The sequence below is a fragment of the Anas acuta genome, chromosome 8, assembly GCF_963932015.1.
Source record: "Anas acuta chromosome 8, bAnaAcu1.1, whole genome shotgun sequence".
NCBI lineage: Eukaryota > Metazoa > Chordata > Aves > Anseriformes > Anatidae > Anas > Anas acuta.
Genome location: NC_088986.1, coordinates 21,424,156 through 21,440,151, shown reverse-complemented (window position 1 = coordinate 21,440,151; position 15,996 = coordinate 21,424,156). Strand labels below are relative to the sequence as shown.

The window sequence follows — 15,996 nt, the reverse complement described above, 5'->3', positions numbered from 1 at the left end:
AATTAAACCTGGCTTTATCTCAACAACCAAGCCAACAGTTCACGTTTCTGCCTCTGAGCTCGGCTTGCAGGCCAGCAGAGGATGAGCATGGTCTTTTGGGGCCTTTTTTGGGGTACCCAAAGTAGCAGCCAGCCCATCACGAGAAGAGCTCTTTGCAGGAGCAGAGCAGGGGGGAGGACACAGCGTGCTGCACAACCTACCCCAGTCTCATCCTCACAAAGCCCCAGAGCCTCACAACACCCCAAATACCTCCACCGAAGCCCCAAACCTCTCCAAGCCAAGCATCCCCTGCTTTGCTGGGAGCCGTTCCCATGCAGCATCCCTCCCTCCTGCCCCGACACCCAAAAATGGGCTGGATTTCACCCATCCTCTGCCCCAGGGATTGCCCTGGAGCTCCCCACGGGGCAGCAGCAGCCACAAACCCACCGTGCCCAGGTCCTTAAGCAGCCCCAGCTTCACCCAAAACACCAGCAAAGCTCGAGTCCTCCCCCAGCAGAGCCAGGACCGGGTGAGCGACGCACCCATGGGTGCTGGTCCCGCAGGGAGCACCACGGCACCCCGCCAGGCGTCGGGGCTGGCAGCCCCCGAGGCTGCTCAGGCTTCAAGGCACGGCTCCAAGAGGCAACAAACAGCAATATTAGCAAAATAACACCGAAACGGATCCAAACAGGAGCCTCCTGCCAGCAGGCAGGGAGGGCGTCTCGCCGCAGGGGAGCGCCCGGAGACGCGTGTGAGCAGCGGGGAGACGCGGCGCTGAGCAGCTTTTTTGGCATCCCTCTCCTCCTGAGGCAGCTCGCCTCGATTCCAGGCACCGAGCAGCCTCTCCCCTACACCAAAATGTTATTTTTTTCTCCCCCATTACCCTACTGGAGGGACGGGCAGAGCCCTGGTGGCTGCTTCCCATTGCATGGGTCTAGCCCCCGTGCGCCCAGGTTAACCCTCAGAGCAAGGGGGCTTTGAGGAACTTCATAACCAGACCCTGCAGGCAAATCCAGAGCCAAAGCATCGCCCTGCAGCTGTAACAGCACATGGAAACGTGGTGCTTTTCCTACCAGAGTGACCAGTGCCTTTGCTGACAGGTCCCCCCCCGGTTCTCCCCCTGCAGCACACGTTCGGGCAGCTTCAGGAAGGCAGCAAGGAGCTGGGGAAGCTGTTGCTGGGAAACTGTTCACAAAGCCTGGCTCAACGAGGCACCAAAAAGCAGGGGGCTGGCAGCACCTGAGCATCCATCCTTCCATCCATCCGTCTGTCCGTCCGTCCTCAGGTCACCGCTCCGTCACAGCGTCACCCTGGTGAGACTGGCCCCAGGGTCTCAGCCCCATTCCCGTGATTTCTGCCCCCAAATCACAGCGCAGCTCATCTCCACGTCCCTCCGAACTGGAGGGAGAACTGAAGGCATGAATCACTTCCTCCCCAGCTTCTCTTATCCCCACAACAAAAGCCCAAGGAGCACATCCATTTCCTTTCCCTCTGCCCCACAACGAGCACCGAGGGGGCACTTGAGCTCCTCATCCCCAGCCTGCAGCAGAAAAGCTGTGCCGACGCCCTTGGGCACTCAACAAAACCCTTCAGAACAGCTTCGGAGCCAAAAACATTTTTAATTTTGTGATTTGGATGCTCAGGGTGCTCCATCACACGGATGGGGAAACCCTTGGTGGCTTTAGCAGGGGCAGAGCCCCCAGCACAGCACCGCGCAGCCCCTACCCTGCTGCCCCACGCCTCCCAGCCCCACATCCCCCGCCTGCTCTCAGGTCCCAAAGGATGCTCGCAGCCTCATCACCAGCCAAAATCCCTCTGGAAGCCCCAGGCAGCTGGCAAAGCCAGCAGCACCAAGCAGATTGGTGCCTGGGGCGCACACAGCACCCCAAATCCCACATCTCGGGTCACCCCAAGGAAGCTGGGAGCCTGGGGATTTCAGCTCTGGCAGCACTCCGAAACGCAGCTCCGTCTCCATCCTGAATAATCACCTTTTATTTGCAGCCTGAGACAGCCGAGCGCTGAAATGCTGCAATTTCCTAACGGGAAATCTGTTTTGTCAGCTCATGGAAGACTAAATTGATGCAACCCAAATCTCCGCCCGCCTCCCCTAAGCACGTGGCCTCCCACCCAGCTCCTCGTCGGGAGGCAGCCTGCAGGCTTCGTGGGGCTCAGGTGCCAGCCAAAACTATTTTTTCCCTGCTCCAGAGACAGCCACAGCCAAAAAAAAAAACACAAAAGCTTCTCAGTGGCAGAGGAGGTCCTCGCCACGGCACCAGAGGACGTGGCTCACTCCACATCAGAGCTGGCATCGCCCCCAGCTTTACAAAACGTCCAAAAGAGTCTCATTGCAGGGACCAAAGTCAATTTAATCTTCCCAAGTAGGATTTTGGAAGTCCTTAGGGGAAGCAGACACGTAGCAGAAGGCTTTCTGCGCTGGAGGTGTTCCTCCGAGCTGCAGGTAGTTCACAGCAGGAATTCCAGAAAGGGGACGGGATTTATGTTTGTTTGACTTTTTTTTCGAGTGCCTTGGCCCAGAACTCCCTCGGCAGGAGGTGAGGGATAAATCAGCAGCCTCGTGAGCCACGGAGGAGGCTGATTCATCAGAAAGCAACGAGGAGATGCAGCACAGACGAGGAGGAGCGACGGACATCGGGCGCACCCCAAATCCCTCCCTGGGGACCCCGGGAACACCTGGGGCACGGGGGGGGGACAGCAGGAGCTGCTGAGAGAGGCGTGAAAGCCTCTGGCACCTGATTTTGGCACGGCCAGGAGAGGCTGGGAAGAGGAGGCACACGGCCAGAGCACGAGACCCGGAGCTCAGCACGGGGCTGCCGTCTCCACTGCGGCAGCAAACAAACAGCAGCCCTGAACGCGTGCCCGAGCACAATGAGTTTAGAACAATAGATCCGCTCCCGCGCCTCTTTTTTCAGATGCAGTGGGTAATTAACCTGCGGGCCTCATCCCCACAAGGCTAATTGAGAGCAAGGACTCGTTGGAGCTGCAAACAGAGCAGCGTTTGTGCGTGGTGAAGCACCCGAGCTGGCCGGGCAGGGGGGGCGCATCCCCTCGTGGGCATCCAGCTGAGCCTGCCCGGGGCTCAGCACCCCCACCAAGGGCACGGGCTGCATGCTGCCTCACCAAAACGGGGGGAAACAAAGGAGATTCAGCACCTCTCGAGAGCTCCAGCAGCTGCACCTGGCGCCGTGAGTCACCCCGAGCAGAGCTGCGAGCAGATGGCACGAGGGGACAGGCCTTGGAGAGGATCACGGTGCCCCTTGCAGCACGCCCACTGCTCTGGGGCGAGGGGAGGCCAAGCCTTGCCCTATTTCCAGCAGCTCTGGCAGCGGAGCAGAGCCTTTTTTTTTTTTTTTTTTTACCAGCAGTCATTTTGAGGCCGTTTCCATCCCCCCCGTGGCACAAGCCAGAGGTCTGCATCCCAAATCAGCCGCTGCCAGGGATGGGCAGCTCTCCCCAGCGTCGGAGGGATGCTCCAGCAGGATCCCCAGATACCTGCGTGTGCCAAAAAAGCAACATTGGGAAAACAAAGTAGCTAAAATTGCCCTTTTGGAGCAATTTAGTCCCTGCTCCAGCAGCCTTCTGCTCACTTACAGCTGGGGAGCACAGAGGGAGGGAGGAAAATTGCAAAATGCAGCCCTTTAGTGTTGGAGGTGGGGTTTTTCCTGGCAGAAAGCTGGTGCTGCCTGGCCATGCAGCGTGGTGCTGGACAACCTGGAGGGCAAGCAGTGGGGCTGCAGGCACGGCCCAGAGCTGCCTTGCTGAGGAGCTCCACGAGCATCCCACAGCTCACCCCAAAAGGAGCACTGCCAGCGTGCAAATCCTCCTTTTGGGGTGGAATTCACCATGCAAGGCGTGTGCCATCCCAAACAACTCCCCTACAGCTCCTAATCATGAGCTGTGGCAGCAGCAAACGAGGACTGATTATTTTTGAAGCACCCCCAGCAAGGAGCCCCACCGCCTGCCGCCACCCCACTGTGTGCAGCCCCACAGACCTCACTTTGGGGTCCGCGAGCAAGCGATCCACCTGCATCCTCCCCATGCCACCAAGTCCTCCAGGAGGCCCGGGGGGCTCAGCAGCTCCCCCCAGACAGCCCAGGAACCCTCCCTGCGCTGGGTGCCGCCGGCTGCTCCTCGAGACACCGCGTCCCTCGGAGCCGCGGCTCCCCCGGGGTCTGCAGGGCAGGACAGGAGCAGCGAGGAGCCGGCAGCGACAGGCAGCTCTGCAGCTCCAGTAAAGAGGATGAGAGAGTCATTAATTCCCATCAAATCACTCTACGCCCATGAGGTTTTTGTTTTATTACTCTGGAGATGGCAGAGGGTAATTTATTGATCAAAGCAGGAGGTGCTGCTGGAGAAGCCAAACGAACGCCGCGGCTCCGCGCTCACGAGGGGGGGGGAAGGTGGCAGGGAGACCCACAGCAAGCAGGATCCTACACCAAAAAGGGCCGGGAGCGGTGCCCGGAGCAGCTGTGGGGCAGGTTTATGCTTGGGGAGGAATAAGCAATAAGAATAAGAAGCTGGGGAGCTGCTGGTGGTGGGATGTCCCTGTGCAGGAGAGCAGCAGGAGGCTGGAGAAACAGAGCCACCCAACCCGCCCAGAGGGCAGGGGACACCAGTTCCCCCTCTCCATCCCCAAAACAGCAGAGGAAGGCTCTCAGGCACTCGTGCAGCCTCACTATCAGCCCCAAAACCACCCAGTCTTCACCCAAAACTATTTTTCCCAGCCCCCAGACCCCACAGGCACCCCACGTGCCACGGGAAGAGGCAGGCTGGAGAAAAGCAAAGGGCTGGTGCCGAGCGAGCAGAACCACTAAATATTTACACAGCCTGCCATCAGCCCCCGGGCGAGGAGGTGGCAACCGTGCAATTTCAGCACAAGCAGCACAACAATTTTTTTGCGTAGCGAGAAGTGCAGGGAAATTGCTTAACCACAGACCCAAGGCAGGGAATTAAACCCATTTGGGACAAAAGCGGGGGGACGGAGAGCCTGGGAAGCAGCCTGAGAGCTGGGGTTTGCTCTTCGGGAGGCATCCACGGCCCCACGGCACGCGGGGACCCCTTGCTGCTGCCCTAATGGAAGCGGCATCGGGGGGGGGACCCCAGGAGAGCGAGGAGGGGCAGGAGGCTGCTGGAGGCAGGGCGTAATTTCTCCGCCTGGAAGCGAGCCAGGGCTCGGGGGCTGACAATGGAGCGGTGGCTGCAAGGTGGCCATTAAGTGGGGCCTGGAAAGAAAGCGCAAATAATCCCTTCGGAGATGCTGGCTCGCTGTGCCAGACGCTTAAATGCTACCAGAGCCGCGTGGAGGACGCCGCTCTGCAGCCAGTGCCACGGGCACCGTAACCGGCACGGCGCACGGGAAGGTGCCTGGAGCTCGGGGCCACAACCCCGTGCTCCTACTGACACCATGGGCAGCCCAACGAGCCCAAAACCCAGCCCAAGGAGAAAAAAAAAAGAGCAAAGCACAGCGAGGCAGGCACAACAGGTGAGCCTGAGATGGGGCGCGGAGCAGCACAGACACACCGACACGGGACAGGAGGACAGAACTCGCTCCCTGATTTACCCCAAGGGGATTTAGGCTGCTTGCAGCTGAGCAGAGTTTGGGATTATGGCAGCAAAAACCTCAATTCCCCCAAAAATAGAGGCCCCCAGAGCCCAGCCCACACAGCCACACGTCCCCAGCACGGGGTTTTGGCGCACCCCCGGGCTGGAGGAGCCCCCCATGCCCTAGGAGCAGGGCACCCCACATTTTGGGAAGCTGAAGCTTGCCTGATCTCCTCCTCCCAACCACGAGCAGGGCAGGAGGTGCTGCTGCAGGTCGGACATCCCGGGGCAGAGCAGGGCAGCCTCTCCTCACACAGCCCAGCCAAAAGAGGGAGGAGGAGCCCTGGGCTGAGCTTAAATACCCCCTGACCCCACAGGGGGCTGGGGCAGCTCCAGGTGTGGGTATTGATCTCTGGGGGGGAAGGCAGGGATGTATCCTGCTGCCTGCCCCATTTTGCTGGCATTTATTCCTTGTCCTCACCCCAGAGCCTCTTCCCGGGCAGCTGATTTCCCCACCCGTGCTGCCAGCAAGCACAAGAAGCGCCCCAGCTCCCCAAAAATCACCGGGATGGGCACCAGGGGCTCCCAGGAGCTCTCCCCGAGGTGCGCGCTGGTGGCGCAGCAGGGAGCCGCTGGCTGGCAAGCTACTGCGGGCCTCCACGAGAGGGCTTTGCTGCTCCAGGAAAAGGAGGAGGAGGAGGAGGAGGAGGAGGAGGAGGGCTTGCCAAAGCAAACAGGAGGAGAGAAGCCGAGGGCAGAGTCCAGCGGCGGGCAGCACATGGTGCCCGCAACCCCGAGCCCGCAGATGCGCCCTCTGCGGCTTTCCCCCAGCTGAGGTCCCCAAGGAGGGGGCAGATTTGGGGTTTGAGCCTCCTGTGATATTTTTATGGCCAGGTCTTTCCATCCTCCGGGTACTGCTCGGTGCCAGCAGGGGAATATTGTCCCCAGGGGGTTGTTTGTGCTCCTTCCTGCAGCCCCGTACCTGCCTGGCCGCCGCTCCGAGCCCTCCCCTCCCCAATAAATCGCTCTGCTGGAGGAAACCAGAGGCACAAAACCTCAGCCAGAGCCCTTTTTTTCTTTTTTTTCTTTTTTTTTTTTTTCCCCCTGCTGTTGCAGGCAGCTCTGCGTTTCATTACCGCTCCCCGCGGGGCGGCCAGCCAGCCGGGGGGGGCCCCGCAGGGTGCACGCATGGAGCAGAAATTACAACCAGAAGGGATTTGGTCGCCTTCATCCCCGGATCCCAGCGCTCGCCCGGCCCTCACCCTGCCTCCAGGACCCGCCTTGGCCTGGATTTTCTCTTTTTCTCCCCCCGGCCCTCGCTCGGGTGCCCCCCATGCAGCCGGGAGAGGCCCCAGCAGGCGCGCAGCCCCGAGGCTCTGGCCTCCTTCCCTCCTTCCCTCCCCGCAGCTCTCCGGATTCCTGAGCGCTGACACAGCCCCGGCAGGATGCTGCAGCACCCAGCCCACACCGCCTGCCCCGGGCAGGGTGGCCCAGGAGGGTCACGGCGGGCCGGGATCGCAGCAGCGCGGTGGGATGGATGAATTGAGAGCAGCCCCAGAGTCCCGCAGCCTTTTGGGAGCGGTGTGAGGTTTGTCTGATGAGCGCAGCCCCCAGCAAGCAGAGGCCGGCGAGGCGAGCTGCAGTTCAGGCAGAAAATCCCCAGCTGGGAACAATTGGGGCGGCCGCAGAGCTGCTCCCACCCTCGCCCGGGGCCAGCGCGGCCGCTGAAGCCCTGGGAACGGCCGCCTGCTCCTGGGCACTCGGTCCCCGAGCTCGGGCCACGGGGAGGCTTTGTTCCCGGGCGCTGGGTTTAAGCCACGATTCTGGGGTTCTGCTGCTTCCTTTTAAAACACACGTGTTTTAAAATACACCGGGGGAACACAGCGAGGAGCAGCCCCAAATGCCTGGCTCCTTCGGTGACACCATGCATCGGCGATAAGCGAGGACCCGCTCATTTCAAGAAAAAAACTCAAATTAGAAATGACAAATTTCAAGAAAAATCAAGTGGTGATGGTAGAACTTGGGCTTTCCCATGTGGGAACCCCAAGCTTGTCCCTCCACGACATCCCGGCCCAGACAGCTTCTCCCCCACCCTCTGTTTCGTAGCATTTGCAGCTGCCACAGAAACTAGGCATAAAAATTGTGAGGGCACAGAACTGCTCCCATTTCATCCACAAAAAGAGAAAATGAAGAGCTGAGGGGTCGTGCTCGTCATGGCTCCCCTCCCAGCCCGCTGCCCAGCTCTCCCACCCCAGACAGACCCTGATGTCTGGGAGATAGCCCGGGCTGCATTGCACAGCGCGGCTCGGAGGGCACACACAACTCTTCCCTGACTTCGGGAGATGTAATCTGCAGTGGAAGAGTTCATTAATTAGGAGCAGAGAGGCCTCTAGTGAATCTCCCAGCGAGAAGCAGGAAAAAAAAAAAAATCCCCCACAATTCAGTCTAATTACAGCGCCCTGGGGCGCTCCCGGCGCTGTGAAGCCCAGGCCAAACTTTTCTCCCCACCCTCCAGAGCAGGAACTTCAACCCAGTTCCAGCTTCACCGATAGCGAGGAAAATAAATAAAAAATAAAGCCCAACATCTCAAACCTCCTGCGAGTAGCAGCAAACAGGAGGCACGGAGTATTTTTGGCAGAGCAGTAAGTGGCCAGGAGCGCAGCCTATGTCCGGGAAGCACCAGCTCACACGCCCCCGGACCTTGACCCGGCCACGCTGGGACTGCGCCCAGCCTCGTTTCGGGGCAACCACTTCCCACCCAAACCAAGCCAAAATGAGGGATTTCTGAGCAAAACCTCGAGCGCTACCACAGCTCCATGCCCTGGGATTAATAAACCTACATCAGGAGCACTCCACGCTCCCACCGTGCCCCCTTTCCCTGCCCAGAACACCTGGAAGGGTCCCCGTGGCCCCAAAAGAAGTTCCCTTTTTCCCCCCGCTCCCAGAGGAGCTGGACTCCAGCCCTCCCCAAGGCTCTGGCGAGGCAGGGTGGATCCAGCCACAGACATGCAGCAACCACACCCTGCTGCTGCCTGCCCGCGGCCCTCCCCCCGGAGCCAGGCAGGGGCACAAACAGGGACTAAAGGCTCATACAGTCGAAAATATTTAATACGTGTCGTACACGTAGAATTACATTTTTATACAAAACGAGATACATCACCGAGGAATACTGTACAAAACCCCTGCGGGAGCCCCAAGCCTTTATACAACAAAGACCAGGAGTTCCCGAGCCTAACAAACAGGCTCGAGGACTTTCCACCAGAGCGTCTGTAAACTTTTTTTTTTGTTTCTCTCCATAAACACTTTTAAAAAGCACCATGTGATGATAGTTCTGACCTAAGCCTTTCCAAAATAGAGACTTTATTCAATAAACTTAATACTTTCCAAGCTTTAAAAAAAAAAAATATTAAACCGGCGGGAGCGCCCCCAGCGTCGGCGCCGGCCACGGACGCTCCCCCCGGGGCGCCGGGGAGGGCGGAGGCCCGGCCGGGAAGGGGAATTCCGGGAGGGCAGGGCCGGGGGCGCTCCCAGGGCGGCTGCCGACGGCCGGCTCCCGGCGAAGGGGAAGTGCTGCGGCCCCGCGGGCCTTCCCGTGCGGCCGGGAGGGAGAAGGGGGGTCACCCCCGGGCCCGTCTGTCCTTTTTTTCCCCGCGGAGGGGCGAGTCTGTGCGGCCGGCGCGTCAGAAGGCCACGATGGCCGTGCTCCAGGGGTTGAGGGTCCGCAGCACCGGCTCGTCGCAGCAGATCTGTCCCGGCTCGCTCGCCGCCTCGGCGGGGGTGGCCGCTGCCGTCTCGCCGCCGTCAAGGGGCGGCCGCCGGCGGCCTTTGGGCTCCTTGCTGAGCAGTCCCGAGAAGCTGGAGCCGAAGATGCTGATGAGGCTGGCCACGTTGCCCGTCTCCATGTCCTCCTGCTCGCCCTGCGGCGGCGGCGGTGGGGGCGGCTCCTCCGCCTCCCTCCGGGGCTTCTTCACCGGCGAGCCCGCCTGGCCCCTCTCCGCGGCGCTCCTCTTCCGCGGGCAGTGCGGAGGCGGCGGGGCGCTGGTGCTGGCGGTGGCGCTGGCACAGTCCTGCCGGGAGGCCTCGCGGTTGCCCTCGCCGGCCGCCGAGGCGCAGCAGCAGCAGCAGCCGCAGCAACAGCGCCGCGGCCGGGGGCCCGGGCAGGCCGCGCCGGGCAGCCTGGGGCCGGCCTCGTCCTGCGGGGGCGGCGGTGACGGCGGCGGCGGCTCCTCGGGGGGCCCGCAGGCGGCGTTGGGGGGCGGCTCGGGCGGGCAGCCCGGCTCGCTGAGGTAAACCTGGCGGGCGCTGCGCAGCACCAGCGACACCAGGAGGTTCTTGTGCAGCTTCAGGCCGCCGCGCTGGCCCCGCGCGCTGTAGATCTTGCCCAGCGAGATGCTGACGATGCGGTGCGCCTCCAGCTTGAACTCCATGGGGGGCCGGGGTGTGGGCCGGGGCCTCCTCGTTCCGGGGCCGCCTGGTTCCGGGCCCTCCGCTCCGCGCCGCGTGTCCGCGCTCCACCCGCTCTCGCCGCCGACTGAGGCGAGCCCCACGCGCGCGGCCGCCTTTTATACCCCCCCCGCCGCGGCCAATCAGGGCGCCCCGCCGGCCGCTCCGACCAATCGGCGGCCGGCCCCCGCGCGCCCGCGCCGGCCAATGGCGAGGCGGGGGAGCGGGTTCGAAAGCTCGCCCCGCGGAGAGGGTTCTTAAAGTGGCAACGCCGGGGGGAGGCTGGGGGTGGGCCCACACCGGCCATAAACCCAGGAGGAGGAGGAGGAGGAAGAAGAAAAAAAAGAAAAGAAAAAAAAAAGAAAAAAAAAGAAGCAGCAGCAGCTGAGTCCAATGTCAAATGGGGACAACCTGCCCTTTGCAAAGCATTCCTCCCCCACCAGCCCTTGCTGCCACCCACGGTGCACCTGAGCCCGCAGCGGTTCTGCAGGGGCACAGAGAATTTGGGAATTTGGGCCAGAATGAGCAAAATGGTTCTTGGAAAAAAAAAATAAAAAAAAATAAAAAAGGAAAGAACAAGCCTTGTTCTGTGCAGAACCAAAGTTTCGCTACCGGCCTCGAATGTGTTGTGGTGCTGGAGAAGGAACCGGCGCTGGCTGGGGAGGGGGAAGCGCGCCTTTGGGTGCTTCAAGGAAAATGTGCCCAAATTTTGGCCAGGAGCCCAGCAGAACCCTTCCAGGGATGGCTGAGAGCCCCCTGCAGCCCCTCTGCCCGCGGCCAGCCGCTCCGTTTCCCCTATGGATGAGGTTTGGGGCTGGAGCAGGGCCCCCCCCCCCCCAGTGAGCCACCACCGCCCGCGATGGAGGCGGCACGGAGAGGCAAGAAGTGAAAGGACGGGCCCAAAATTAGGGAAGTTAAATGTGCCGCCCTGGAGTATCGGTTTCTGTCTGCGGAGTTCCCGGCCGACACGTGACAGCTTGCTGCCACCTCTTGTTTTTTCACGGGGACTCGCCCCCAGAGACCCCAAAATGAGGCAGCCGCGGCATCGGCTGATGGGGGCAATGCGGAGGATGAGGGGAGCTGCTGCAGGGCGAAAAAGGGAGGCTGTAATTTTGCTAGGGAAAAAAAATAATAAAATAAAATAAAATAAAAAAAGGAAGGACTTTTCCACTCGGTAACAAAAGCGGTAACAAAAACCAGGCGAAGGCTCGGCCGCAGAAACATCAAGACGCGGTTGGCACAGCGGGAGCCTTCCTGCCCCCAAAACCCCAAACGCGTGTTCTCCTCCTGTCGGGAAGCCCCAGACGCTGCTCTGGACGGAGCACAGCAGCCGCCTTTCCCTTCCTGGAGAGGCTGCGGAGCACAGCAGGGCAGCGGAGCAGGGCTTTGCCCTCCCACACCCGGCGTGGGAGGCCGGAGGAACGCGGGCCGCGGCGGTGGGAACCGAGCGCCGCCGTCGCTGTCCTCGGCTTTTCGGACCTGCCCAACCTGCTCCCGCGCCTCCCAGGGCCAGCAACACCCTTGGCCTGAGCCCTCGGGTCAGCCTAACCAGCCGGGGCAGGTCTGGGCTGGGATTTTTGGGGTGGCAGTCACCGCTCCTCGCCCACGGCCGGCGTGGCTGCCTGCCCGCCAGTGCCCGTCCGCGCCACGTCGCGGGCCTGGGAAGCGAGGCCGAGGGTTTGCGTGGCACCCAACGGGATGCTCCGGGACCCCTCAGCTGCTTGCAGGACCCCCGTGTCCTCGGCAGAGGTGGTCCTGGAAAGAATAAAGCCACACGTGTCACACATCATCAGCGAGGGTCCTTCTGATGCCACCCGCCTGACTCAAGAGCAGCAGCTCCCGGCCTCTCCAGGGCCCGAAATGAAGCTGGATATGGGCAGGCAGGACCCGGCACGGGGATCCGTGCTGAGTAAGAGCTGAGCAACCCGTCCTGCTGCTCGCTGCCTCATCCCCGTGACATTTCTCACCCGTGGCCACAGCCTCCCAGCCTGCGAAAGGCTCCCAGGGGGAGAAAAGCCCTGCCCGACCCCGGCCCTTTGCAAAAAGAAGCGGGGCCGGGGGGCGGCCGCTTTTTTTTGGGGGGAAAAAATAAAACCGTGGGAGAGGAGCTCTCAGCCAGCCCTTTTAACGCAGGCGGTATTTTGGTGCCGGCTTTTCCCTGCTTTTCCCTCCCAGGCTGATGTCACGCGTTGGGAAATCGGAGGCAGCGTCACATGGCAGCCCCTGAGGTCAGCTCCCGCGCCCGGGGCTGGCTTTGTTGTCCGGCTGTCCGGCCGTTCGGGACGTCTGTCCGGCCGGCAGCCCCCAGCAGGGCACCCACGGGGGTCTCCTGGAGGTGCTGGGTTCCCAGGAGAGCAGGCATCACGTCCGTCCACCCGTCCACCCACCCATCCATCCGTCCGTCCGTCCGTCCGTCCATCCGTTCGTCCCCCATGTCCCCCCCCCAGGTCACCGGGGGATAGGAAAAGGAGGCGGAGGAAAGGGTGTGACGAGCCAGAGGCGCTCTAATCTCCGCCTGGGATCTGGAAGGGGCTTTGGCAAACAATTAACAATCTCCTCCGGCTCAGCTGCCCCGTTCCTGAAATAGCCGGGGCCGGGGGAGGCGGCGAGGGCTGCCAGACAAAGGTGGCCCCCGGCCGCGAGGAGGAAACCCGGGGGGCCGAGCAGCGGGGAGCCCACGGCCCCACCTGGAAAGGCAAACAATGCGAGATAAAAGAAGCTCGGGACAGGAAACAGCTTGTGGTACAAATAATAATTGCAGCGGGCCGCGCGCGCCGCCGGTTTATTTTTTATTATTATTTTTTTTTTATAGGCGTTGAAATCTGCCTTCGACATCAGCGCCGGGGGACGGGAGCGCTGCTGGGAGGCCTCCCGAAAGCCCCGGCAGCGTGGGCCGGGTGGTTTTTTGCTGTCTGAGAAGGCAGAAAGCCCTCGGAAACAGGGTGGGCGAGGGTGCTGAACGCCTGCCTGGCGGTGGGAGGCCAGCCTCGGGTCGCCCCGGCCATCTGGTGCGCAGCGTGGCCTCGCCGACCGGCAGGGCTGCGGATGTGGTTGCCCAGATCCTGTTTCCACAGCGGCGCCGGCCCTCCGGCAGCCAGCCCCACGGCTTGTCACCAAATGTGCGCCGGGGCCCCGGGGAGCCAGCTGCAGCCAGGAGATGGAAAAACCTCAGGGCGAGACCGCCGGCGGGAGCCGGGTCTGCTCCTGGAGGCACGGGGTGAGGCTGCTCATCGCTTCGCTGGACGGTCCCAGCATTATTTCATCGCATCATTCCCCTTCTCTTTGGTTCAGGATGGGGTTCGTGGGATAGGCTCTTGCTGGGGTGAAGATAGGAATGGGATGCTCTCTCACCAGCAGTGGGGCTGGGATAAAAGCCTTCAGGCAGAGAGCTTCCCTGAGTGCAGGAGGAGGGAGAGGCTTGTTTGGGGTTGCTTTCCACCCCCCAAAAATCGATGATTCACGCGGATGCAGCCTCAGCCTCCCGCGGTCGGATGGCAGCAGCTGATCCCCCAGGGTTCCCAACCCTCCCGGTTTATCCCTGCTTGAAGATAAGCTCGGAAGAGCTCGGAAACACCCCAAAACACAGCGAGGAGCACTAACCGCTACGCACCACCGGGTGAAAACCAAACACAACACAGAAGCGAAACGACGAAATCAATACAAACGTGAGGCTGAAGGGGAGGAAGCGGCTCCCCCAGCTCCTGAGAGCGCCGACGTACCTGCTCTGCAAACCACAGCACAGCGTGTTCGTGCAGCACAGCAGGGTGCTAGAAAGCAAAGGGTTTTTCCGGGGTTAAAAACCCCCTTCCCATCAGCAGAGATGAGAGCGCTGATACCCCAGACGGGCAGCACTCCCTCCTACGCAGCTTTTTCTCGCAGTGACCTGGGATTTCCCCCTTCCCCCCCTGCACAAATGATTTAACATTTTCCCTTTCCTCTCCTCTCCTCAAGACCCGTGACCCGGACCCCTTGACCATCAGAAATCCTGCCGCTACTCCTAGGGCAACCTCTCCAAACACAAAAAGGGGAAAAGCAATAAAAATAAAAGAGCCCCACACCCAGCTATCAGCTTCTTCAGGCAGCCGTTTCCCTTGGAAAAACGTGGCCCCACATCTTCCACTGTTTTATGAAATTGGCTTTGGTTTCCTGGGGAAAGAACGCATTTATTTGTCCGGGGTTTCCTATCAGACAACCCTTCTATTGTAGTCCACCTTCCTGTACTTTTTTTCCCCTCTGATATGGCCACAGCGGGCCCCGTGCCATTTCCAAAGAAGTGCAGAGGACCGTGGCCCGTGGCTCTCGCTAACGCAGCGAGGCAGATGGAAGGATTCTCTGGGGAATAACCAGGGCCAGGCTGGGATGCGGGTTACAGACAGCCCTTCGGCTTCCCCCGCTTCCAGCTCGCCAAAAGCATCGCCGGAGCAACTTGCTCTGCTGCCTCACCTCAAGGGATGCGCTCCCTCCTTGCCAAGCACAAAGCAGCCTCGGTGGCGTTCACCCGGCTCAGGGTTAAAAAAAAAAAAAAATCACACAGAGAGGCAAGCAAAGTCACAGCTGAGCACACTGCGGGGCAGACTGCCTGCCCGAAGGAGTCGCAGCCTAATTATTTCTTTCCTCTCCCTGTGCCTCAATGTCACCTTCCTTTTAGCTGGCGGGCGAGTGCCGGCTGCAGCCCCGCGCACATCCCGGAGCGCAGATGTGGCCTCTCTTCCCCTGCTTCCCGTTGGGGCGCGATGGGGAAGGCTGCACAAAGCCAGGCAGCTGTTCTCCTGCGCCTGCTCCAGCTCCAGGCTAACAAAAGGGGGGTCTGGTGCCTGCGGGACTGGCTGGCAGAACACGCCAGGCTTAGTTAGAGTCCAAAGGCACGGGGACTTCCATGCCCTCAGAGCTGACTCTGGCGGGGCCTGAGGTCAGGGAGAGCAGCCTCAGGACAAAAATCATCCTCCACGGACATGGGGATAACCAGGAATGGTTCAGGGTGAGGCTGCCAGAGGAAAATTCCTTCTCATTTCCTCCCAGGATGGGTTCACTGGGTGTGCACATGGGTGCCCCACACCTCCCGTTTCACATCACCCACCACAGCAGCACAGCTCCCATCCTTAACCGGAGTCAGCCCGGCCTCCTGTCACCAATCTACAAGGTAACGAGGGCTCTGGCAACCTCGTTACTCAAGGAACTTAATCACTTTTTAGCTTGAGACAAGCCCTCAGCACCACTGGCATCCTGCGGGAGGGAGTTCCAGGGGTTTGCCCTGCAAAAAAAGCAATGCTGCCTTTGCTCAATTGCATTTCTCATTTTCCTCTTCATTAAATAACCGTTTATTCAGGCACTGTGAAGAGGAAAATTAATCTTCTGCCAAACAATACTTCTTCCGAAGAGTCATCCTGAATCCTCCGTGAATTACCACCTTGCTGCTGCTCATTCACTCCATACCTAATGGCACTGTGGACATTTTTGCCCAGTTGCCCAATCAGTCTCTGCACAGACAGACCTTTCACTGTTAGGAACCCATGCGAGGGTGAGGCTATGGCACAAAACCAGCTTTTGCTGAACAGAGGGCACACGAGGGACAGCAACAGGAGGAAGGCTGTGACCACAAGGAGAGCTGCGGTCAGGCTCCACTCCTTCCCAAACAGCAGAAAATCCAGCTGCAAGCCCATCGGAACCCACTCCATCAGCTCTGCCTCACCTCACCCCTTGCAGACGCATTTCTTGATGCCCCTGAGACCTTCAGTGCCGCACGAGGACCATGCCTTGTGCCCTCAGAAGGCAGAAACCCCTCTGATTTACTGATTTCCCTGCTGTCTCCTTAACCCATGCGCAGCCCAGTGCCTTCCAGCTTCTGCCTCTCGCTGGCCCTGCGTGTGCGCCTGGGAGCCTCCAGCACCTGAGGCTTCTTCTCAGCAAGGAGCTGTCACCTCCTGGGACATTTTTTCTTTTAATACCTCAGTTGCCGATGACACACGACCGCACCTTTCGGGCCTTGTGTCGTCTGCCTCCTTTTCACTTCACAGT

At 60.6% G+C, this 15,996-nt stretch overlaps 1 protein-coding gene across 1 annotated transcript; it reads right to left on the bottom strand.

Moving 5' to 3' along the window:
• Positions 1 to 8,628: 8,628 nt before the first annotated feature.
• On the bottom strand, positions 8,629 to 10,100 carry IER5 (immediate early response 5). Its single transcript, XM_068690483.1, has one exon. It carries the CDS (start codon positions 9,963 to 9,965, stop codon positions 9,219 to 9,221), a length of 747 nt encoding a protein of 248 aa, XP_068546584.1. The 5' UTR covers positions 9,966 to 10,100; the 3' UTR covers positions 8,629 to 9,218.
• Positions 10,101 to 15,996: the final 5,896 nt, after the last annotated feature.

Coding starts and splice junctions, on each gene's coding strand:
- IER5 (XM_068690483.1), bottom strand. CDS start 9,965: ATGGAGTTCAAGCTGGAGGCGCACCGCATCGTCAGCATCTCGCTGGGC.